The sequence below is a fragment of the Nyctibius grandis genome, chromosome 9, assembly GCF_013368605.1.
Source record: "Nyctibius grandis isolate bNycGra1 chromosome 9, bNycGra1.pri, whole genome shotgun sequence".
Classification (NCBI taxonomy): domain Eukaryota; kingdom Metazoa; phylum Chordata; class Aves; order Nyctibiiformes; family Nyctibiidae; genus Nyctibius; species Nyctibius grandis.
The window spans coordinates 43,116,829-43,134,945 of NC_090666.1; the positions used below are offsets into that span (position 1 = coordinate 43,116,829).

The following is an 18,117-nucleotide window of genomic DNA, read 5'->3' on the forward strand; positions in this document are numbered from 1 at the left end:
ACGTCCCAATTAATTATTTAAATCTGCAGGGAAAAATATTTCTGTAGATGAAAAGGCATAATGTTAAATGCTGGGGAAGCTACAGGATGGCTGGCGTGGTCAGAAACAGGGCTAAAAGGAAGGCGAGGCGTGGTATGGGATCCACAGGCTGCACACACGAGGAAATCATTTATATCCCATCACGTTGATTTGTTTCAGATATCAGCACAGCAGAAACTTACAGATTTCCCTGTATCCCTTTGTTTTCAACTGAACAGTTCTGGATTACAAAAGGTCACCCAACCCAAACTGACAATGGGATATGTGGTTATTTAAAATAACTTTTCCCAATGCAACCATTGATTATGTTGCTAACCGTCTGCATAAGTTCCTTATAAACCTGTGGACACCCTGAAAATGTTTGTCCCAGATACTATTCAAATGGTCACAAATGAAAGCCATCAGGCAAGCAATGCTAGCGAAATGGGCTTTGGAAGAGAACGAGAGACCCAAACCCTCAATTCCTTCTGCATGTACTGGAATATTAGGGTAAGGTTTTGAAAGGGATTGTATATGTCCTTGAACAGGTTTGCTAAGATTTTTCCCTAATCAATTCAATGGAGAAAATACCTGGATGAAAAGCAGATGTGTATATTCATTGGGGCTGATTTTGGTCTGTCATTGTCTGAGAGGAAAAAAACAATACAGCACAAATGCCAAAAAGCCTTTTCCATTCCATTTTCTGCATAAAATCTCTCTCTCTGGCACACGTAAAGAGAAAATAAATTCAAAAGATTTTTTTTTGTATTTCCTGCCACAATAAAAATCTTTAAGCAACAGAAAATAAATACACTTAAATAGTCCAAGCAGTCTTGCTTTCTAAAAGGTACTGCCTTTCTTTCCTCCCTCTCTACCAATGAAATTCATGTTCTCTATTAGAGCGAGCTCAGCTGCTTGCTCCAGAAAAATATGGATACTCTCATCTCTTCCTCCCATTGCCTGGCTCTCCCGTAGTTCACCTGCCTCTGCTGCCATTGCAGGGAGAGGCCAATTAATTATTGTGTTTGTTCTGCAACCAATAATGCGACCTGTGACCTTGTTCTTTTAAAACTGCAATTTTTTGCATTTGTTTCTGAGGCTCTGCCCTGATGTGTTATCTTTGTAGAACAGCAAACAGGACATAATGATGATGATAACACATTAGTTTTAATAGGAAAATGAGCCACTTTCTCTTTCCAGACACACACACAAACACAGTGGATGTTTTTGTCTGTTGCAGTGTAGGGGGGAAATGTTTAAACACTAGCAATACAGCCTGGTTCAGTTGGTAAACTATCTGATATGAAGCAATACAATTGTATTTCTGAATGATACCTGATCCCAGCAGCCAGAGATGGGAATACTTTTAAATGTTTAACCATAGCCAGGACTAAGTGCTTTTATTTTGCAATGGGAGGACCTACCATGGATCCCGCTTGGAAAAAGCTCCATAAAGAAATTCTGCTTCTGTTTGTGTCGCTTCAACTCTTCTCCAATTATTACCCCTTGCTCCTCACAAAGACATTTTCCTGAAGACAGATTAGGAGAAAACATATTTGTGAACGTACGAACAGATTTTCTGCTTATGATACATAACTTTGGCATGGAGTCAGGAAATGATGATAATCTTTTTCTCTATCTTCCCTTGCTAATGAAGAGGAACTGCCTCTGGGGTTAAGGACAAAAGGTGAACTCTCCCTGAACACAATTTACACCTGCTGAGCACATGATTTTGGGCATCTAAAATTCTTGCCTTGGCAGCTGTCCCAGGGACCAAGCCACACGCACGGAGACTTAGGAGGTAATATTTTCATCTAGACATTAAATAAAATCAGACTGGAGAGAGATGAATTTTGTGATACATTAAGGCATCTCATTTTTTTGCTTAACCTTGTAAAAATCTTTCACTACCCAAACTTATGAAGACCAATGTTTACCAACCAGTAACTAAGACAAAAACAGAGTTGAAAAGTAACTAACATAAAAAGACATCAGTAGTTGAAAAGAAGCCTAATTAAGGGAGGAGAGAACAGCCTACCCATTGTTTGTTGGTAGCTGCACCGTGAACGTGTGCAGAACCTCTCCTACTAAGGGACATTGCTAGGTGAGTGTGATCCTTATAAAAAGTTTCCACTCCTTGGGTTTCCCTTTTATGAGAAGAGTCGTACAGCATGCTCATTTTCTACCCCCTTTAAGATTTTGCTGGTTTGGAAGAGTTCATGAGACACAGAAGTACTGGGGTGAGAAAAAGTTCCCTTGGAAGCTGGATGTAGACACCTTTTACACTCATACACTGCCTTGTTTCGAATCAATAAAAAATTATCATAAATTGATACTGACAGCACAGCCACGTTTGCGTTGACAACAAGCTTGAGGGGTGGGAGGATAGGATATTTTTGCAGTTCTAACAACTTTATGATGATGTTTTGAATATTTGTTAGAGACGGACAAAATGGCAACGTTTCGTTATGTTAGTACACACATACGGGGTAGGTATTCACATCTAGACCTTGTGTGTGTTGGATCATGCTGAAATTATTCACCACAAATAACATATAAATCCTTTTTTTCCCTAGCCCAATTCTTCTTCCTTTCTCACACTCTCTCTCCAAAAAAACCCCCAAAACCATACCCCAAAAAACCAATGAATCAGTTTCTGGGGGGTTTTCCTTTCATTTTCTGTTCTTTCTGTTCAGCTGAGGTATTCCCATGGATTCTAAGCCTGAATATCTATGGAGTGTACTAATTCCAGCTGCCACTTGAGCTCTTACTTCCTTTTAAGAGCATTACCATGGCTGCTAATGTGTCTGGGATAAAAACTGCTTCCAGCACCGGTGGCCTGAATATCACTTACTGTGCAAAACTTCTGAAATCCAACCTTGCAGTTGTTTACTGACTTTAAATGCCACCTAGAGAGCTGATAGCCGTACGTTATTATTGCAGCTTCCAATTTAGCTCATCTGGTTTTATCTGACCCAAGAGGGAGGGATTAGGTTCCTACGGCTTCCTCAGATGGGACCTGTTGCTGACATTTAGCTGGCTGAAGGGAGACTGGAGCGTGCTCAAAGGACGCTGTGGGAGGGAGATGTGCCCAGTCCTTCACGGCAGCAGCAGGTTGTTTTTCTGTGCCTGATAGAAAACACGTCTCATGCTGCCTGTAAAGCATGTCGACTAAGCAGTGAGCACAGAAGAGCAGCAATAAAAGCAGTTTCTGGGAGACAGCCAAGAAGCAGGGTTAGAGACACAGCTGATCCCCGTGTGCCTGGAAAGCAGGGAACCAGGGACAATACAGCACGCTGGCTGCGCAGGGGTCCTGCACGTGTGACACTGACTGCGTCAGGCAACTGATACAGGCAATGTATGGGCAAAGACAGACTCGTGACAGGCTTATGGGTATAAATAGTCACAAGATCAGCTCGTGTTTTGGCCCAGCATGGAAAAGAAGATCCCAAATTCTTGTGGAACCACAGCCGCAGTGCACTAAAAATGTAAATTTGCAGGGAAAAGCACAGCCAAAAGTTCAGCAATGAGTTTTGGAGGGGGGGGAAGATCCTGGCTTATTACTAATGTGTGTCTGGCTTTCTCACTGCAAAAAAAAGCAACAGCCAGGAATCTCCAGATGATTCCCCAGAAAAACATAGCCATGTCTGTCAGCTGTGTCCCTAGGAGCCTGGAGCGTGGGAACCAGGATGAGAAACAAAGAGGACCGTTAGAAACCATAAATCTTAGCAGCAGCTCTTCCAAGTCTTGTCACTCGGTATCACAGAACAGAAAGCAGTGAGACGTATGAGGATATACAAAATCATAGAATCATTTAGGTTGGAAAAGACCCTTAAGGTCATCGAGTGCAACAAGCCTGCATAGCTTGTGCTGCAAAACAGAAGTGAGACTCACCCTGTCCCAGCACTTGTGCTTGCAAGTTTCCTCTCCATGACAGTGCGAGTGTGACCCTGTGGTGGGCTGCATGAGCTGTGTCCCAGAGGGGTAGCTGTGCAGCTTGCCTGCAGCTGGAAAGTCTGGCTTCTATGAAGACCTGGATTAACTGCTGAATTGTGCTTCTCCCAAGCCTGGTAGAAATCAGGAGCTCAGCGGGGTTGCATGAGACATTTCAGTTGACGTAAGAGATCTGACAGATGTATCAAGCCACTGAGATGTCGTTTCTCAACCAGCTTCATGCCATACTGGAGCCATTGGAGAGGACAACTGGAAAAGAGAAGATGTGAATTTCTATACATCCATTATGCACCACCTATTTTTTTCAAAGGTGGATCCTCAGAGATTTAGCATTTTTGTGTTCTAGGATTTCCTCTGTGAATCATCAAGAGGGACTATTTACGAGGGCATGTGGTGATAGGATGAGGGGTAACAGTTTTAAACTGGAAGAGGGTAGAGTTAGGTTAGATATTAGGAAGAAATTCTTTTCCTGTGAGGGTGGTGAGACACTGGCCCAGGTTGCCCAGAGCAGCTGTGGCTGCCCCCTCCCTGGCAGTGTTCAAGGCCAGGCTGGATGGGGCTGGGAGCAACATGGTCTGGTGGAAGGTGTCCCTGCCCGTGGCAGGGGGGTTGGAGCCAGATGATCTTTATAGTCCCTTTCAACCTAAATTATTCTATGATTCTATGAATCACCCAGTTTATGAATATTATGGCTTTACCACAGATCAAGAGATGTGTCGGAAAGGTCTTCTCTCTCCACTGCACTGCACTGCACTTTAACCCACCAGGCAAGCCGGGAAAGATAAATAGCCACTAATATAATGTAAACGGATCTGTTATTTGTAGGGAGGAAACCTCTCTGTGACCCAAAAGCGAACCACCACCAGAATTCCTCAGAAAAGATGATAAACGCATCCAAAGCTGCCTGAGCAGGCCGGAGGCCCACGCGTGGGCCTGGCTCCGCCGCCCCCGCAGCCCGAGCCGGAGGAGGGGCCGTGAAGGGCCGCGACGCCCTTAAATATAGCGCGGGGTCCCGCCGGCGCGGGAGGGGGGGTCTAGGCCGCAGTGGCGGGGCCTAGCGCGGCTTCCCCTCCGGAGGAGAACCGGCCTGCGGCTCGGGGTAGGCGGCGGGTAGGGCGGGGAGGTGCGGCGGGTGGTTGAGGCGGAGCGGGGAAGGAGGGGGGGCCGGCTGGCAGAGCCGCTGGAGGCGAAGCGAGGCGTGCCCGCGGCCGGAGGAGGCGTGCAGGAAGCTCGGCCGCCCGCCCTCCATCTCCTCCCGCCGGCCGGCGAGCAGCGCGGAGAGGGGCGCGGGCTCGGCCGGGCTCCTGCGGTGAGTGGCGGTCGGTTTCGGGGAGCGGGGGGGTGCAGGGCCGGCTGCGGGCCCTGTGTCGGGGGTGGGTTTGGGGGGCGGTTGTGGGCGCTCGCCGGGGGACCCGGCACGGCTCGGCTCGGCTGCGGGAGCGCGGTTCGGTGTGCGGGACACACGTGTTGGCAGCGCGGGTTCAGCTCTCGCCTGTGTTATCAGTGTGTAGCAAACGCGTCGTTACTATCCCTCTTCTCCAGATCGTACTTTTGCAAAGTACCGTAGGAGCTTACACCACCGAGGGCTCTCAGCCCCCTCCCCTCTGTTTTAATTAAGCTTTTGGATGGAAAGAGGGACCAAAAACCTGAGTGTGTGGCTGTTTTATGGGAGTAGTATAAAGGCGTTGGCAGCTGTCCTGTTTGTCTGTGTTGTCACCCTGGGCTCCCCGAGAGTGTCCTGATAACCGGAGACACAGCCCTGGTGTCTCTGGTTGTGAATACCTGTTTGCACGTGAGTAGGTATCTGTACACAACAAACAGGGGGTTTGCAGAACTCTTTCACTACATTTTGTTTTTCAAATCGAGCTGGTAGAATACACCGTCTCCTATTATTAAGAAAATGTGAATGCTGGGCAAAGAATAGCCTCGCTGTAGTTACACCGAGGGTTGGAAAATGAAAGCAGTTACTTTTCACTTGTGTTGAACCTGGGTCCATTTCTGAGAGTGTATCCATGTAACAAGGAACTCTTAAAACTTTTTCAAGTCCTTATCTCTTCTAACCAATCACTTCAGTAAACATTTGTAAGCCCATTGCTGCAGGAAAAGATAATAAAAGTGTGTGTGTGTGGAGACCTTGAGTTTAAAACAGCCTTACAGATTTACCACCTGCTGAGCTTACTCTTTGTTGTAAACCGGTAGTAAAGGCGCATTGAAAGCGAGCTCCTTTCCACGCACCGCTAGGAAGCCGGGGCTCTACCTTCTCCACTCTGAAGTAGCTCCACTTTTCTTCTCTGCCCCACTCCTCGCTACCCTTTAGTCTTTTTTAGTCTCTTCACTGCTGTAAGAGGCCCTCGGGTCAGAGAGTTGTGCCTGCTGCAGCTGTGCTCAGCTTTCTGGAGGGGCAAAGGCATCGAGTGTACAGCAGGATCATGTCTCCAGGCTTGCTGGAGGCAAGGACTACTTTCTCTGGAAGACTTGGAGTGCTGTGGACACGTGAATGTGTTACCGCTACAGACTCTTGCATTTGTCTTCCAGTGGTTCTCAGGTTGTGACTAGACTTCTCCTGTGTCTTGTTTTGATTCTCTGTGTTTGCAGTCTGCTGCTGTACTGAGCTCTCTTTGAACCATGGCTGCTCTTCTGCGATGGGGTTTCCACCCAGAAAGTTTCCCTGTGTGAGAGGTTTGCTCAAGTGTAATTACACGGATGTTGACCTGAAGGCTCTGAAGTCCCTCTGTAAGATAATCTTCTGACCATGGCTAAGAAGCAAGCTTGGGGACGCAGCTGTTAGGAGCGTGGTGTATTTTTAATTGAAGTTAATCAGACCTTTTAATTTTCTCACTTATTTGTAGGTATGGTTCCTTGGAAATGTTTAGTGATGAGCAGTGACTGACAGCTAGTAAAGACTCAATCTGATATTTCAAGATCTTTAAGGGTTCATAGCTAAGGCAAGATCTGGCTCATCTATAATAGCAGTAACCAGAATATTATTAATTTTAATGTTAGCCGTTTACCAGTTTTATTTAGTCTGACTTTGGATGAAAGTTTTGAGTAAGCGCGTGTGAAAAATTATACACACACCTCGCATCTAATTTATAGTGTTACTTTGGTTGTATATATATGGATATACACTTTGTTTTGCTTAATTATGTGTCTGCACATGTATGCACGGACAGGAGCATACTTGTAATAACTGTGTGAGCAAGGCCCTTCTTACATAATGTAATATTTTCTTTAGAGATCCATTTCTACCTGGTAATCTGTCGCTGCTAGAAATTCGGAAAGCTGGATGGATGTGGTAGGTTCAAAGGCCATTAATGCAAACCAGTTTTCCAAATGAAAGCTCATACAGGTTCCTTTCTGCCATCTACTTTGTCTTCACACAAGTCTCTGCAAGCTTTAGCAAATATTTGAAGGAATTGTGCTCTTTCCACAGTCAGTTTGCAATTGTTACTTTCTGCTTTCCCATGTAAATATCTTGATGGTTTCAAAACAAGGGTTTACATTTGGAAGTAGCTCCGTTAAGCAACAGCTTACTTTTATCATAATGCTTGTCTACATGCTGGCAAACAGGACTTAAAGGAATTATTTTGCCTCTTCTAAAATATATGGGCTGGGAGTAAAGGATGTGGAGCACAGAGACCATGGAGGCTGCGTACTCAGCAACAGGCACTTTGCTTTAGGGGCCCACTGCAGCTAACGTAGATGTAGCCCATTTCATCCAAAAAGCATTACTGTAAAAAACAATTTTTATTACATAATGAACAAACAATTTGTAATCAAAACTCTTCTACAGTGTCACGGCATTGCTTTTAGAAACATTCCGTATCCCTAAATAACTATCTGTGAGCAAACGTGTGGCCCTGTCTCAAAGGGATTTCCAAGTGCCAGATGAACTCGCCCTGACTTACACCCTGATGATGGTGGTGAAGCCCAGATTGTCCTTTCTCTACTGGCTGGGTACAAAGTCTTGGACTGTGCCTTTTTTTTTCTTAGCGAAGTGTTTCTCAAACCAAGTGTTGATTCTGATTTCAAAATTATATTGAATGCATGTACCTCCTCTGGGGTTAGATTTGCATGTACTATCAGGTTTCGATCTTTATTCCAGTATATAAAACTAGGCTACTTCCTTGACACACCTAAGTAATCACCTAATTTGTAGTTATTTTTTGAGCAGGCACCTGTTTGTATATGCAGGTCTATGTCCAGTCTTGTAATAAGCAGAACACCTTGTTTTCTAATCCTTTCTCCTTTAGTGTTTGACCAGGGGATGGGGGAAGAAAACTGTGGGTGCAGTTCAGTATTAGGATCAAGGTGAATTGGTGGCCTAACCAAATATCTGCACTCGATATGAGGGGAGAGAAGGATATCAGGAAAAAGGGTGAACACCTGTAAATTAACTGTATCTAACATTTCTTTCTAACTACACTAACTGGTTTACAGGGTTTGCGAGTTTGCATTGTGTGTGTGGTGGGTTTTATGGCTGATGCTCACCCCCACCACTACAGAAAGCAAGAGTGACTGTTTGAACTATTTAAGCTAAAGACAGTGTTGGTACAAGAACAAAAAAGTACAGAAATTTAGTCAGTAATCAGGCTGGAGGCTAGGTTTCCTGCTCCTGGGCGGATTTTGAAGTAATATTTCAATAGGGCAGGAGGGAATTGAAATACTTTTATGATAAAGGTTGATAAATATATTATGATGTTTGTATGGTGGGAAAGCTCAAAATAGTGGTGACCTCAGTGTTTCTTTGTGTTCCTGTTAGTTGTTGGGTATGGTGCTTGGGATTACAGCCATCGGCTGTAAGCATTGCCTCATTCCCAAAAACATACTGCTTTCTCTGGCAGAATTATTACTATCTGAAATTCCAAGAGAGATTTACAAATCAGACTCTTTCCCCTCGTTATCTGTAAGGCATTTTTTTTTGTAGGAGGGTGATGAAACAGAAGAAAAAGAAGTGGTTATGTTAAAAATACAAGTAGTGGAAAGGGAGGCCCAAAAAGTTTGTTCCTTGTAGGAACCAGCTGAAAGCAATTGGGATATCATCTAATGCTCCCTCCTTCCCTGGTGGGTGGGGGGAGATCTTGGTAGCTGAGTACAAAAAGCAAATTAAGTGGTTGGAAGCAGTGGGGACCAAGAGGAGAAATGAGGATCGCATGCCTATTTTTTTTTGTTGTTTTTCCTTTATTTTTGTGCACAACAAGCGCTGCAACTACTTTTGGGCATGATAGCTGAGCTAGTTGCCTGTGCTGGAGCGTGGGAAGGATTTTCTCCATATGGGGAACTGCTGCTTTGCTTCCACTTACTAGTGCAGGGTGGCCTGTGGGGTTTTGGGGTTTTAGGCTCTGTGTCCAGGAACCTACAAATCTGTGGTGTGGTCTGTAGCTTATTGTAACCCTGTGAGCTGTCCAGATATTGTGGGTTATGTTTCTGTGCTTGGTTGGTGAGGTAGTTCTTGGATAATTACTTTAATTAAAGTGCTGTAACTTGTGTTTAAGAACCCAGGGAGGCTTTAGGAGAGGATCTGGAGGATGGACTCTGCCATCATACCATGTTTTGTACCCACTGGAATGCTTTCTTGGTGTGTGGCTTCATTATAGATACGGCTTACAGTAATTCCATGTAGAAGTCACGAGTGTGTGAGTCAGTGGCCCAGGCTTGTGCTGGTGAGGGAGATAACGAGCTTTGGTTGCCCTTCAAGGTGTGCTGCTTTGTTCTCTTGTTTGCTGCTGTTGCTGGCTGGGTAACAAGCAGTGCAGGGCAGCCCAGGAGGTTAGACCCCCATCAGCTGAGGAGAGAGATGCCTGATGGCTGTCAGGAGTGCTGCAGGGGAAGCATCTTCAGGTTTGGTTGGTTTAAGCTTTAATCCCTTGCTTCTAAGATGCTTGCTTTGGTTGGAATGGTCTGACATCCCATGTAATGTAGCATGAGCCACTTCAGCCTTTTAGAAAGCAAACGAGAGAGCTGGGGGGTGATGTTGTTAAGGGGGGTGCTTCGGCTCTTTGGAGAACCAGGGGCAGTGCAAGACTCAACTCAGCCTGGAGGGACCTCAGTCTGGAGCTCTCACCATCCAAAACTTACCTGAGAAGCTTTTGGAAGGAATGAGAAAGATTGAGTTAGACAATGTGACTGTGCCAGTAGCAAATTATGCAAACTGTAGTGGTGATGATTATAAGTTTTCTATTTTTAAGTCTTCCATTGAGTGACTCGCTTTATTAGATGTGTTCGTTTAAAATGGAGTGTGAAGCACCCAGGTTCCATGGTAATGCCCTCATAAAGCACACAGATATACAACATAACAGATTGGATTCCTTCTCTTAATTTAACAGGTTTTGCGTCTCATACACCATGTCTGATGGCAGCATACAGGGCGTCACACACTCCTATTGCTAAGCTCCACAGTTTGTATCCATCTGTCTCTTCACTTTTGCAAAACTAGTCATCTTCCTTTGATCTCCAACTCGCGATTCTGCATCTGAATGTTCCACCATTCCCCTTCCCTCCCTCTTCCATCATTCCTCTGATTCTTTCCCCCAGCTTTGGCCACGTACTGCTTAGATCCAGCCTGATAGCTTAATAATGAAAGTACTTGAGTACAGTTATTGCAGCGCTTCCCTTTCAGCCACCCGGCCTCCCCTGGGAGGTACCTCCATGCATGCTGGCCTGCACAGAGTCACACAGCTCACAACAGGATCCAGCCAACGCTCTGGGCAGTGCAGGAACTAAGGCAGGCAAGTCACCCCTAGGATCTGATGAGGACTGCGGGGTGGCAGATGTTTGTCACGTGGGGCACGCTGTTCAGAAGCATCTGCTCAAGACAGGAGTTGAAATCACTTTAAAGAACAGGTTGTAAGTTGTGCTTTGTGAGCTTTTAGGTTTGTAAATGTGGGGCTGAAAGTGAAGCAGAAGAATCCTGCCTTGTAGAAGTGTATTAATTGAGGAAGCAGAGCCCTTGCCCATGGTGCGGGAGGCCCAGGGTGTGTGTTTCTCCCGGGCAACCAGCGATAAGACAAGAGGACGCAGCCTCAAGCTTCGCCAGGGGAGGTTCAGGTTGGACATTAGGAAGCATTTCTTCTCAGCAAGGGTCATTAGCCATTGGAAGGGGCTGCCCAGGGAGGTGGTGGAGTCCCCATCTCTGGAGGGGTTTAAGCAAAGCCTGGCCATGGCACTTAGTGCCCTGCTCTAGTTGCCATGGTGGTGTCAGGGCAATGGTTGGACTCGATGATCCCAGAGGGCTCTTCCAACCTGGTTGATTCTGTGATTCAGCTTGTGGGGTTCACCCAGCGACCTCACTGGTCACCAGCCTGGGCTCTGGAGTGGCAGCTTCCCCTGGAAGTGGCTGCTGCGTGCTGCTTTATGTCAACGTGAGTGGGACTCTGAACTGCTGGTTAAGAGACGCGCTGCGGGAGGGAGTGGTTCCTACTACGACGACAGTTTGCATTAACTTTTTGTAAGTTTTGGAAACTGAAAGCGTGAACTTGTCCTGATAGATTTTTTTTTGTGAAGTTTCCATTTCATGTAACGAGAACTTCCCCGTCCCCCACTTTGTTTCCTTTCAGGTTTAAAGCCTATTTCTTCTTATTGGGAATCCTTTAATAGCTAGAAGTTTAAGCTAATGTCCCTGTGAATCTTCACCAATACTCAGCTGGTTTGCTGAGAAATGTTCCCTGTGGGTTACTTAACTCTCTGGACAGCAACAGGACAAGAGGACACAGCCTCAAGCTTGGCCAGGGGAGGGTCAGGTTGGACATGAGGAAGCATTTCTTCTCAGCAAGGGTCATTAGCCATTGGAAGGGGCTGCCCAGGGAGGTGGTGGAGTCCCCATCTCTGGAGGGGTTTAAGAAAAGCCTGGCCATGGCACTTAGTGCCCTGGTCTAGTTGCCATGGTGGTGTCAGGGTCTAGTTGCCATGGTGGTGTCAGGGCAACGGTTGGACTCGATGAGCCCAGAGGGCTCTTCCAACCTGGCTGATTCTGTGATTCTGAGTATCCATAGGCATTTTCAGGTATGTAGGAGTGATATTATAAAAGACTGTCTTAACCATCAGCTAAGCCTTAAATCTGTTAGTTTTTATTTGGTCAGTGGTTTGTATACCTTGTGCTGCTCTTCTGGTCCTACTCAATGACAGTGTCATGGTTTAACTCTGGTAGGTGTGTGCCTGGTCTTCAAAGTGAAGTCTCAGGCAAGGCTGAAGGGGGACAAGAAGCAGGGGTGAGTCTCGGCCGTGCTCTCGGTGCCCCTGGTCCTGCTGTCTGCCCCTCCACAGCTCGGTTTGACCTTGGGCAGAGGGTGCCGTGCTGTGCCGTGGGAGGTGCGGGTGCTCAGCCTTTGGCTTGGAGCCCGTTGGACTGCGCTTGCCATCGAACACCACCTGCTCAGCTGGGGCTCTCCATGAGTTTGTTCATAGTTAATGAACTTTTGAAGAGTTTAGTTGAATGGGGATAAGTAGGGATTTGTGCTTCAGCCATCACCCTTTCTTCCTGAACTTGGTAAGACATTGGAAGGGTACGCTCCCATTTGTTTTCTTGAAAGCCAGCATCTCTACAGACACGTAGGCTGGCCTGTTGGAAGATGCTAATGTGTTCTTTTTAAACTCCCTTGGATCCTAGAGCATATTGTGTTCCCAGAACAGGCACTTGTGAGGGTTTCATGCTCTTATTTGAAGTGACTTCTTTGCTGCTGCGTAAGGTGTGCGAGACTGCTTCAAGACTGGCACCAGTTTGCAGTCTGAAGGATGAGTTATTCTCCTAGCGACTTGAAGAAACCTTATGGTAGAAGTGTGTAGTACACAGAGTGCTTGGATGATGTGTACGTATTCACCGTCACCATATGCTTTGTGCGGCTATAGATGGTATGTGAACTGATGTTCATTGTCTTAGTTCTTTTTTTATTTTGCAGGAGATGATGAGTGTGGTGATGGCAGGGCAAGTTTTCCAGCTGCACGTTTTAATTCTTGTGCAGTACTGAATTTCATATTGTGTTATGACTTCATTGGGTCTGGAGGGTCTGACCTACGAGGAACGGCTGAGGGAGCTGGGGGTGTTTATCCTGGAGAAGAGGAGGCTCAGAGGTGACCTTAGTGCAGTCTACAACTACCTGAAGGGAGGTTGTAGCGCAGTGGGAGTCGGCCTCTTCTCCCGGGCAACCAGCGCTAGGACAAGAGGACACAGCCTCAAGCTTCGCCAGGGGGGGTTCAGGTTGGACATTAGGAAGCATTTCTTCTCAGCAAGGGTCATTAGCCATTGGAAGGGGCTGCCCAGGGAGGTGGTGGAGTCCCCATCTCTGGAGGGGTTTAAGAAAAGCCTGGCCATGGCACTTAGTGCCCTGGTCTAGTTGCCATGGTGGTGTCAGGGTCTAGTTGCAATGGTGGCGTCAGGGCAACGGTTGGACTCGATGAGCCCAGAGGGCTCTTCCAACCTGGCTGATTCTGTGATTCTGAGTATCCATAGGCATTTTCAGGTATGTAGGAGTGATATTACAAAAGACTGTCTTAACCATCAGCTAAGCCTTAAATCTGTTAGTTTTTATTTTTTAATTTGGGGGGTGGGACAAGCCTACAGGGTAGGGTTTGACTCTGAGGCACTCTGCTGCGATGGTATGAAGTAAATGGGATATGTGATGCTCTACATACGTACCAAGAAGGGTGGTTGTGGTGGGAATCTTCAAGAGCACCCATGCTGCTCTTTGTGGGAAGCTGCAAGTCTTGGCCCTCTGTGCAATAATCACTTGCATATAGTACGTACATACAACATCTGTACATTGAATGCTTGCTTACAGTAGTTGTGCGTGGAGTTCCCACCGCCACACTGAGTGTGCTGCAATTAAAGTGCACAGGGGATGAAGTTTAGATCTATACCATTGTAAAAATGAAATTCTCTTGGCTCGTGTCTTAAACATGTTTGGTGTTGGGTGTAGGCTGCCTGCTCCTGGCGCGGGGCTGCTCCTGCCGCCTTGTAAACTCGCTGGTGTTCTGGTGTTGGCATGGGGCTGGACACGCCGCCTGCTTCTGCTTTAAGCCTTAACTAAATCTCTTGTGTGGAGGCTGCTGGGTGAATCTGGGGCTTGGACAGAGATGTCTTCATAAGTGGAGGGCTTGGAGCGCTGATGGGAGCCCTTCACACTTGATGTATGTTGTTTCTAATGCGGTGCGAGCTGCCGTGGTGCGGGGAAGATGGATTAGGTTGTGCCTGCTTAAGATTCAGGTCAGTTCCATGCAAATTTTTCATTCAGTATCCGAACACTGGGTCTTTTAAGAATTTGCTTGACCCACATAGGGCTAGTTTTAAACTGTCTGTAGCTAGACAACAAGTTCTGCACTTGTTTCAAGCCACTTAATCTTGTCTGCTGTCTCTGCTGCTGCTTCTCATCGAAGGACCAGATTCCTGACCATCAGTGCATCGCTTCTCCCCCTTTCCTGGGTAGGACAGGCTTTGCTGGTGTACAGTGAACACTGGGATCATAATTCCTGGCTGGGAAGCAGGACGGAGTGCTGTTGGGCAAATGTGGCTGTAGGAATAGTTTGATGGGACAGAAGTGTGCCTAAAGGTGGTCTTGTCAAGCAGATCAGCTGTTCTGTTGATAAGGACTTGGTGGCCATCTGGCTGGTGGCAGGGTGTTCTTGTTCTGCTTTTGCCACAGTGTTGTAAGCACTCATCACGTGTACGAGTACTTAGACTTCAAATGGGGAGTGTGTGTACGTCTACTTGTACAGCTAAATACTCTTTGTCATTCAGCTTTCACAGCAAAGACCAGAGCATTCTGGCTTGCCTCTGTCTAGACTTTGTTTAGACATCATTAATACTGCAATGAAAATCGCTAATTAATATATTGCTACCCTAAGTTTCAACTTGTCACAACATTGTCATTAGTTTCTGCAAATGGTCCATTCTGCATAGCCTAGATTCTGACATGGTAAAACTGCCTGTTAATTTTTATCTTCTTTTCTTACAGTAAAAAATGGCATTTCAGAAGGCAGTGAAAGGAACTGCTCTCATTGGAGGAGGTGCCATAGCAACAGTTTTTGGCCTCTCTCAATTTTCTCAGTATAGAAACAAACACGTAAGTATTAATTATGATTTCTGATAAAATATGAAACTTAAAATCTGTTTGAGCGTATGTTAGGCTTATATGAATAGTTTTGTTTGGAAGGGAATGCCAAGAGCCTCTCAGCTTGATTTGGTAGGTGCTAATCTGGAGGATGGCATTAAACCATGTTTCACTATCGTAGGTCTTTAACCAGGGGGAAGTGAGATTCTTGTAAATCATTTTTCGTGGTTAAAAAATGACCTTTGTGTACTGCTGGGGATTTTACGTAGCTGCAGGAGGAGTGGAAAGTACTGATGGAAGTAGAAGCACTGAGTTTGGACAGTATTTTTGACCTTAGAAGCTTGAAGTGAAACCACCAGCACTACCTCTGATCTGGCTGGGCACAACCTAGGTGCTGGTAGGCTCGAGGCCCAGTTCTGTGCTGTCTTCCAGGTAACTAAGGCACAGGGGCAGAATAAATTCCCCAAGCAGTGAAGGGTGATGTTGGAGACTTACTGTTAAAAGTAAAGTAGTGGTAGCAGAAAGAGATGCAGTAGATTCCGGTGTCAGTTTGTGGATTGATTCTTGCTGTTGTAGAAAATAGATTTCATTGGCATATCTGCTCCTCACAGCAGAGTTGAAGTCACTGTGCTCTTTCACTCGCTTCTCAATGCAGAAGCCAAGGAGAAATCAGCAAAAGGAACGTGAGTTGTGGACTGGTTTTAGGCAGAGGTGTGGGTCAACAACTACTTTGTCTTAGAGAAATAAAAGGCCATTGTTTGAATGCAGTTGTGCTGTGCTGTAGGGTTTTATAAAATAACCATGTCTGGGCTTAGTAGATGTGTGTAAGGGAACATGTCTTCTGATCTTGTGTTAAACGTGGGCTGTGAGGCTGGCACCTCGCATTGGGCCAACAATATTTGCAGTCGGTGTTCTGTGAAATGGTTGAAGTAGGTGTAGGCAGAGCTCTGGCCTGATTTGCTTTGATCTGGGTTTGGAAAAAGCTTAAGCCCAAGGAACTACCTCCTCCTTCCTTTGAGAAGGCATCAGTCTGAGCAGCTAGGTGAGCAGGTGCTCATTTCGCGTGGTGTTTTCTGCTTCCCACCTTAGAAATGTCATAATCAGTCAGCCCTTTACCTAGACAGGCTGTTACTCTGTGAACTGCTTTAGTTACCACACATTTACTACGAGCTGCCAGTCAAATTGGGCAACTGAAAATAGAAGTGGATCTTAATGGTCTAGTTGAAGGTAAAACAGTGGGTGATGGGAGACAGTCTTCACTGAGCTCCGTGAAGATGTGTGTTATGTCTGGATAAAGGATAATGTGAATCTTCTGGCTGTTTCTGTGGGGAGGAGGCGTAGCAGCTGAGGTACTGGTGAAGCAAATGGGTGAGTCATTTCTGGGGAACCTAGCTGGGAGGTGGATAAGGCAGGATCCTTATGGCTTCAAATACTGGTGCAGAATATAAAACCTAGCATTTAAAGTGAGCTTCCCGTTGGGCTGCCTGTCTTGCACCTAGCTGATAATACGGGTTCTAACTCTCTCTGGAGCCTTTATCACAGGGTTTTACAATCTGGCTTCATTACTGTCAGAAATGGCAGCTTCAGATTTTAGGACTGTTAAATAAGAGAAGGAGTTGGAAGGGAAGAGTGTTCTGGATAGCTCCCTTGTATATGGGGTATTGCAGAATTCAGGGAATTCCCATTTTTCTGGCAAGGGATGGCCTTTAGGAATTTCCAGAGACAGATTAAACACCAGTTTTACAGAAGGTGATCATGGTGTTAAAATGAAATAACCACTTGTCCTCCAATTTCTAAACCTATTGTGTAGGATCAGTCTACAAAGGATCTGAAAATTTCCAGCATATGTGTAAGCAAATGGATCTGTCAAGTGAACAGCATGTTGTTTTCATGTTGTACTAACTTGCACATTTCCCACGTGATGTCCCTTAAAGCTGCTGCCTTAAACACCTAATACAGGGCAGCAGGTGGAACATAACTGAAGGGATTGACACGAAGGACAGTCCATTTGTTGTGTTGACATATCTAAGCTGTGGGCATGTCCCCCAGCCCACGTGTCCTCTTTTTAATAATGCCTGCCAATCAAATATATGCTAGGGCAAAGATCTTGTCTTCCTTTGCCAGAGAAGGATATTGCCCCAAGATGTGCACTAATTGGCTACACATTGTAGGAAATCTCTTGTTATTTCAAGAGCAGAATCCATCACATAATAAGACAGAAATAAAATGCTCAGTTTTTTTACCCGTGTTCGTGTTACTTCACTCAGTGACTGGATGTCTGTGCCGTGGAATCCTGGAATTGGGGGCACCCAGGTAAAGAACAAAGGCCTCTGCTGGCTAATAATCCTGAACACACAGTCTGGTTGATCTGTCTGTGTTTTCCATGTTCACTCAGCTGGTGTTTGATGTTTCTGTGAAACTTGGCTGTCCCAGGTAATTCCAAGGGAGAAGCTGAAGGGTGGTGAAGTTCTGGTTCTGGGGAATGGATGAGAGGTCATTTGGATTTGTTAGTCGAGCGTGCTAGGGAGTGGTTTGTCTCCTAAAAGGGATGAGTGTTGGTGATTTCTGATGTTGAAATTTGAATTGTCATTGCCGGGTTTGAGAGTGGAAGCCTAACTGAGGAGAAGGGCACAGTTAACCTCATATGTAAACAGCTGTAAAGTGGTTACACCTCGGAAATAAACACTCCATTCATTCAGATCTGTCCTGGTCTTCAAGATTTTTATCCCAATTTATTTTTCTATACACACACACATGTGCTGACGTTTTGGAGCACACTTCTGCAGCAGCAATCGAGGCGATATAACCTGAGAATATACCTCTGTGTATGGCACATGCAGGCACACAAGGAGTTTAGTGAATTGTCCTTATTGTGAGTTGGGTTTTTTGACAACACACAGTTCCTACTGAGCAAAAGGAGGATGCAAACACGTGTTGACATGATAGAGCTGCTGTTGGATTTAACTCATAGGCTGATAGATGAGTATTGCACTTCGGTGTCTTTTATAGTAACCTGATCACTGGGATATTTTCTGAATTAATAAGCTGGGTTAGTTTAATGTTGTGTGCAAGGGAATAAGTGGGAATGACACTAATTCAAGCA

At 45.7% G+C, this 18,117-nt stretch overlaps 1 protein-coding gene across 2 annotated transcripts in view; it reads left to right on the plus strand.

Moving 5' to 3' along the window:
* Nucleotides 1-5,005: 5,005 nt before the first annotated feature.
* Nucleotides 5,006-18,117, plus strand: part of GPD2 (glycerol-3-phosphate dehydrogenase 2) — a 53,729-nt gene continuing 40,617 nt past the window's right edge. The window contains exons 1-2 of one of the 2 annotated variants that reach the window (XM_068407274.1): nucleotides 5,006-5,071; nucleotides 14,919-15,026. In XM_068407274.1, the coding sequence (XP_068263375.1) occupies nucleotides 14,925-15,026 (102 nt within the window). In that variant the 5' untranslated portion in view covers nucleotides 5,006-5,071; nucleotides 14,919-14,924. Of the gene's footprint in view, nucleotides 5,072-5,150; nucleotides 5,282-14,918; nucleotides 15,027-18,117 lie in introns of those variants that run through there. The other variant, XM_068407273.1, reaches the window with a different exon arrangement.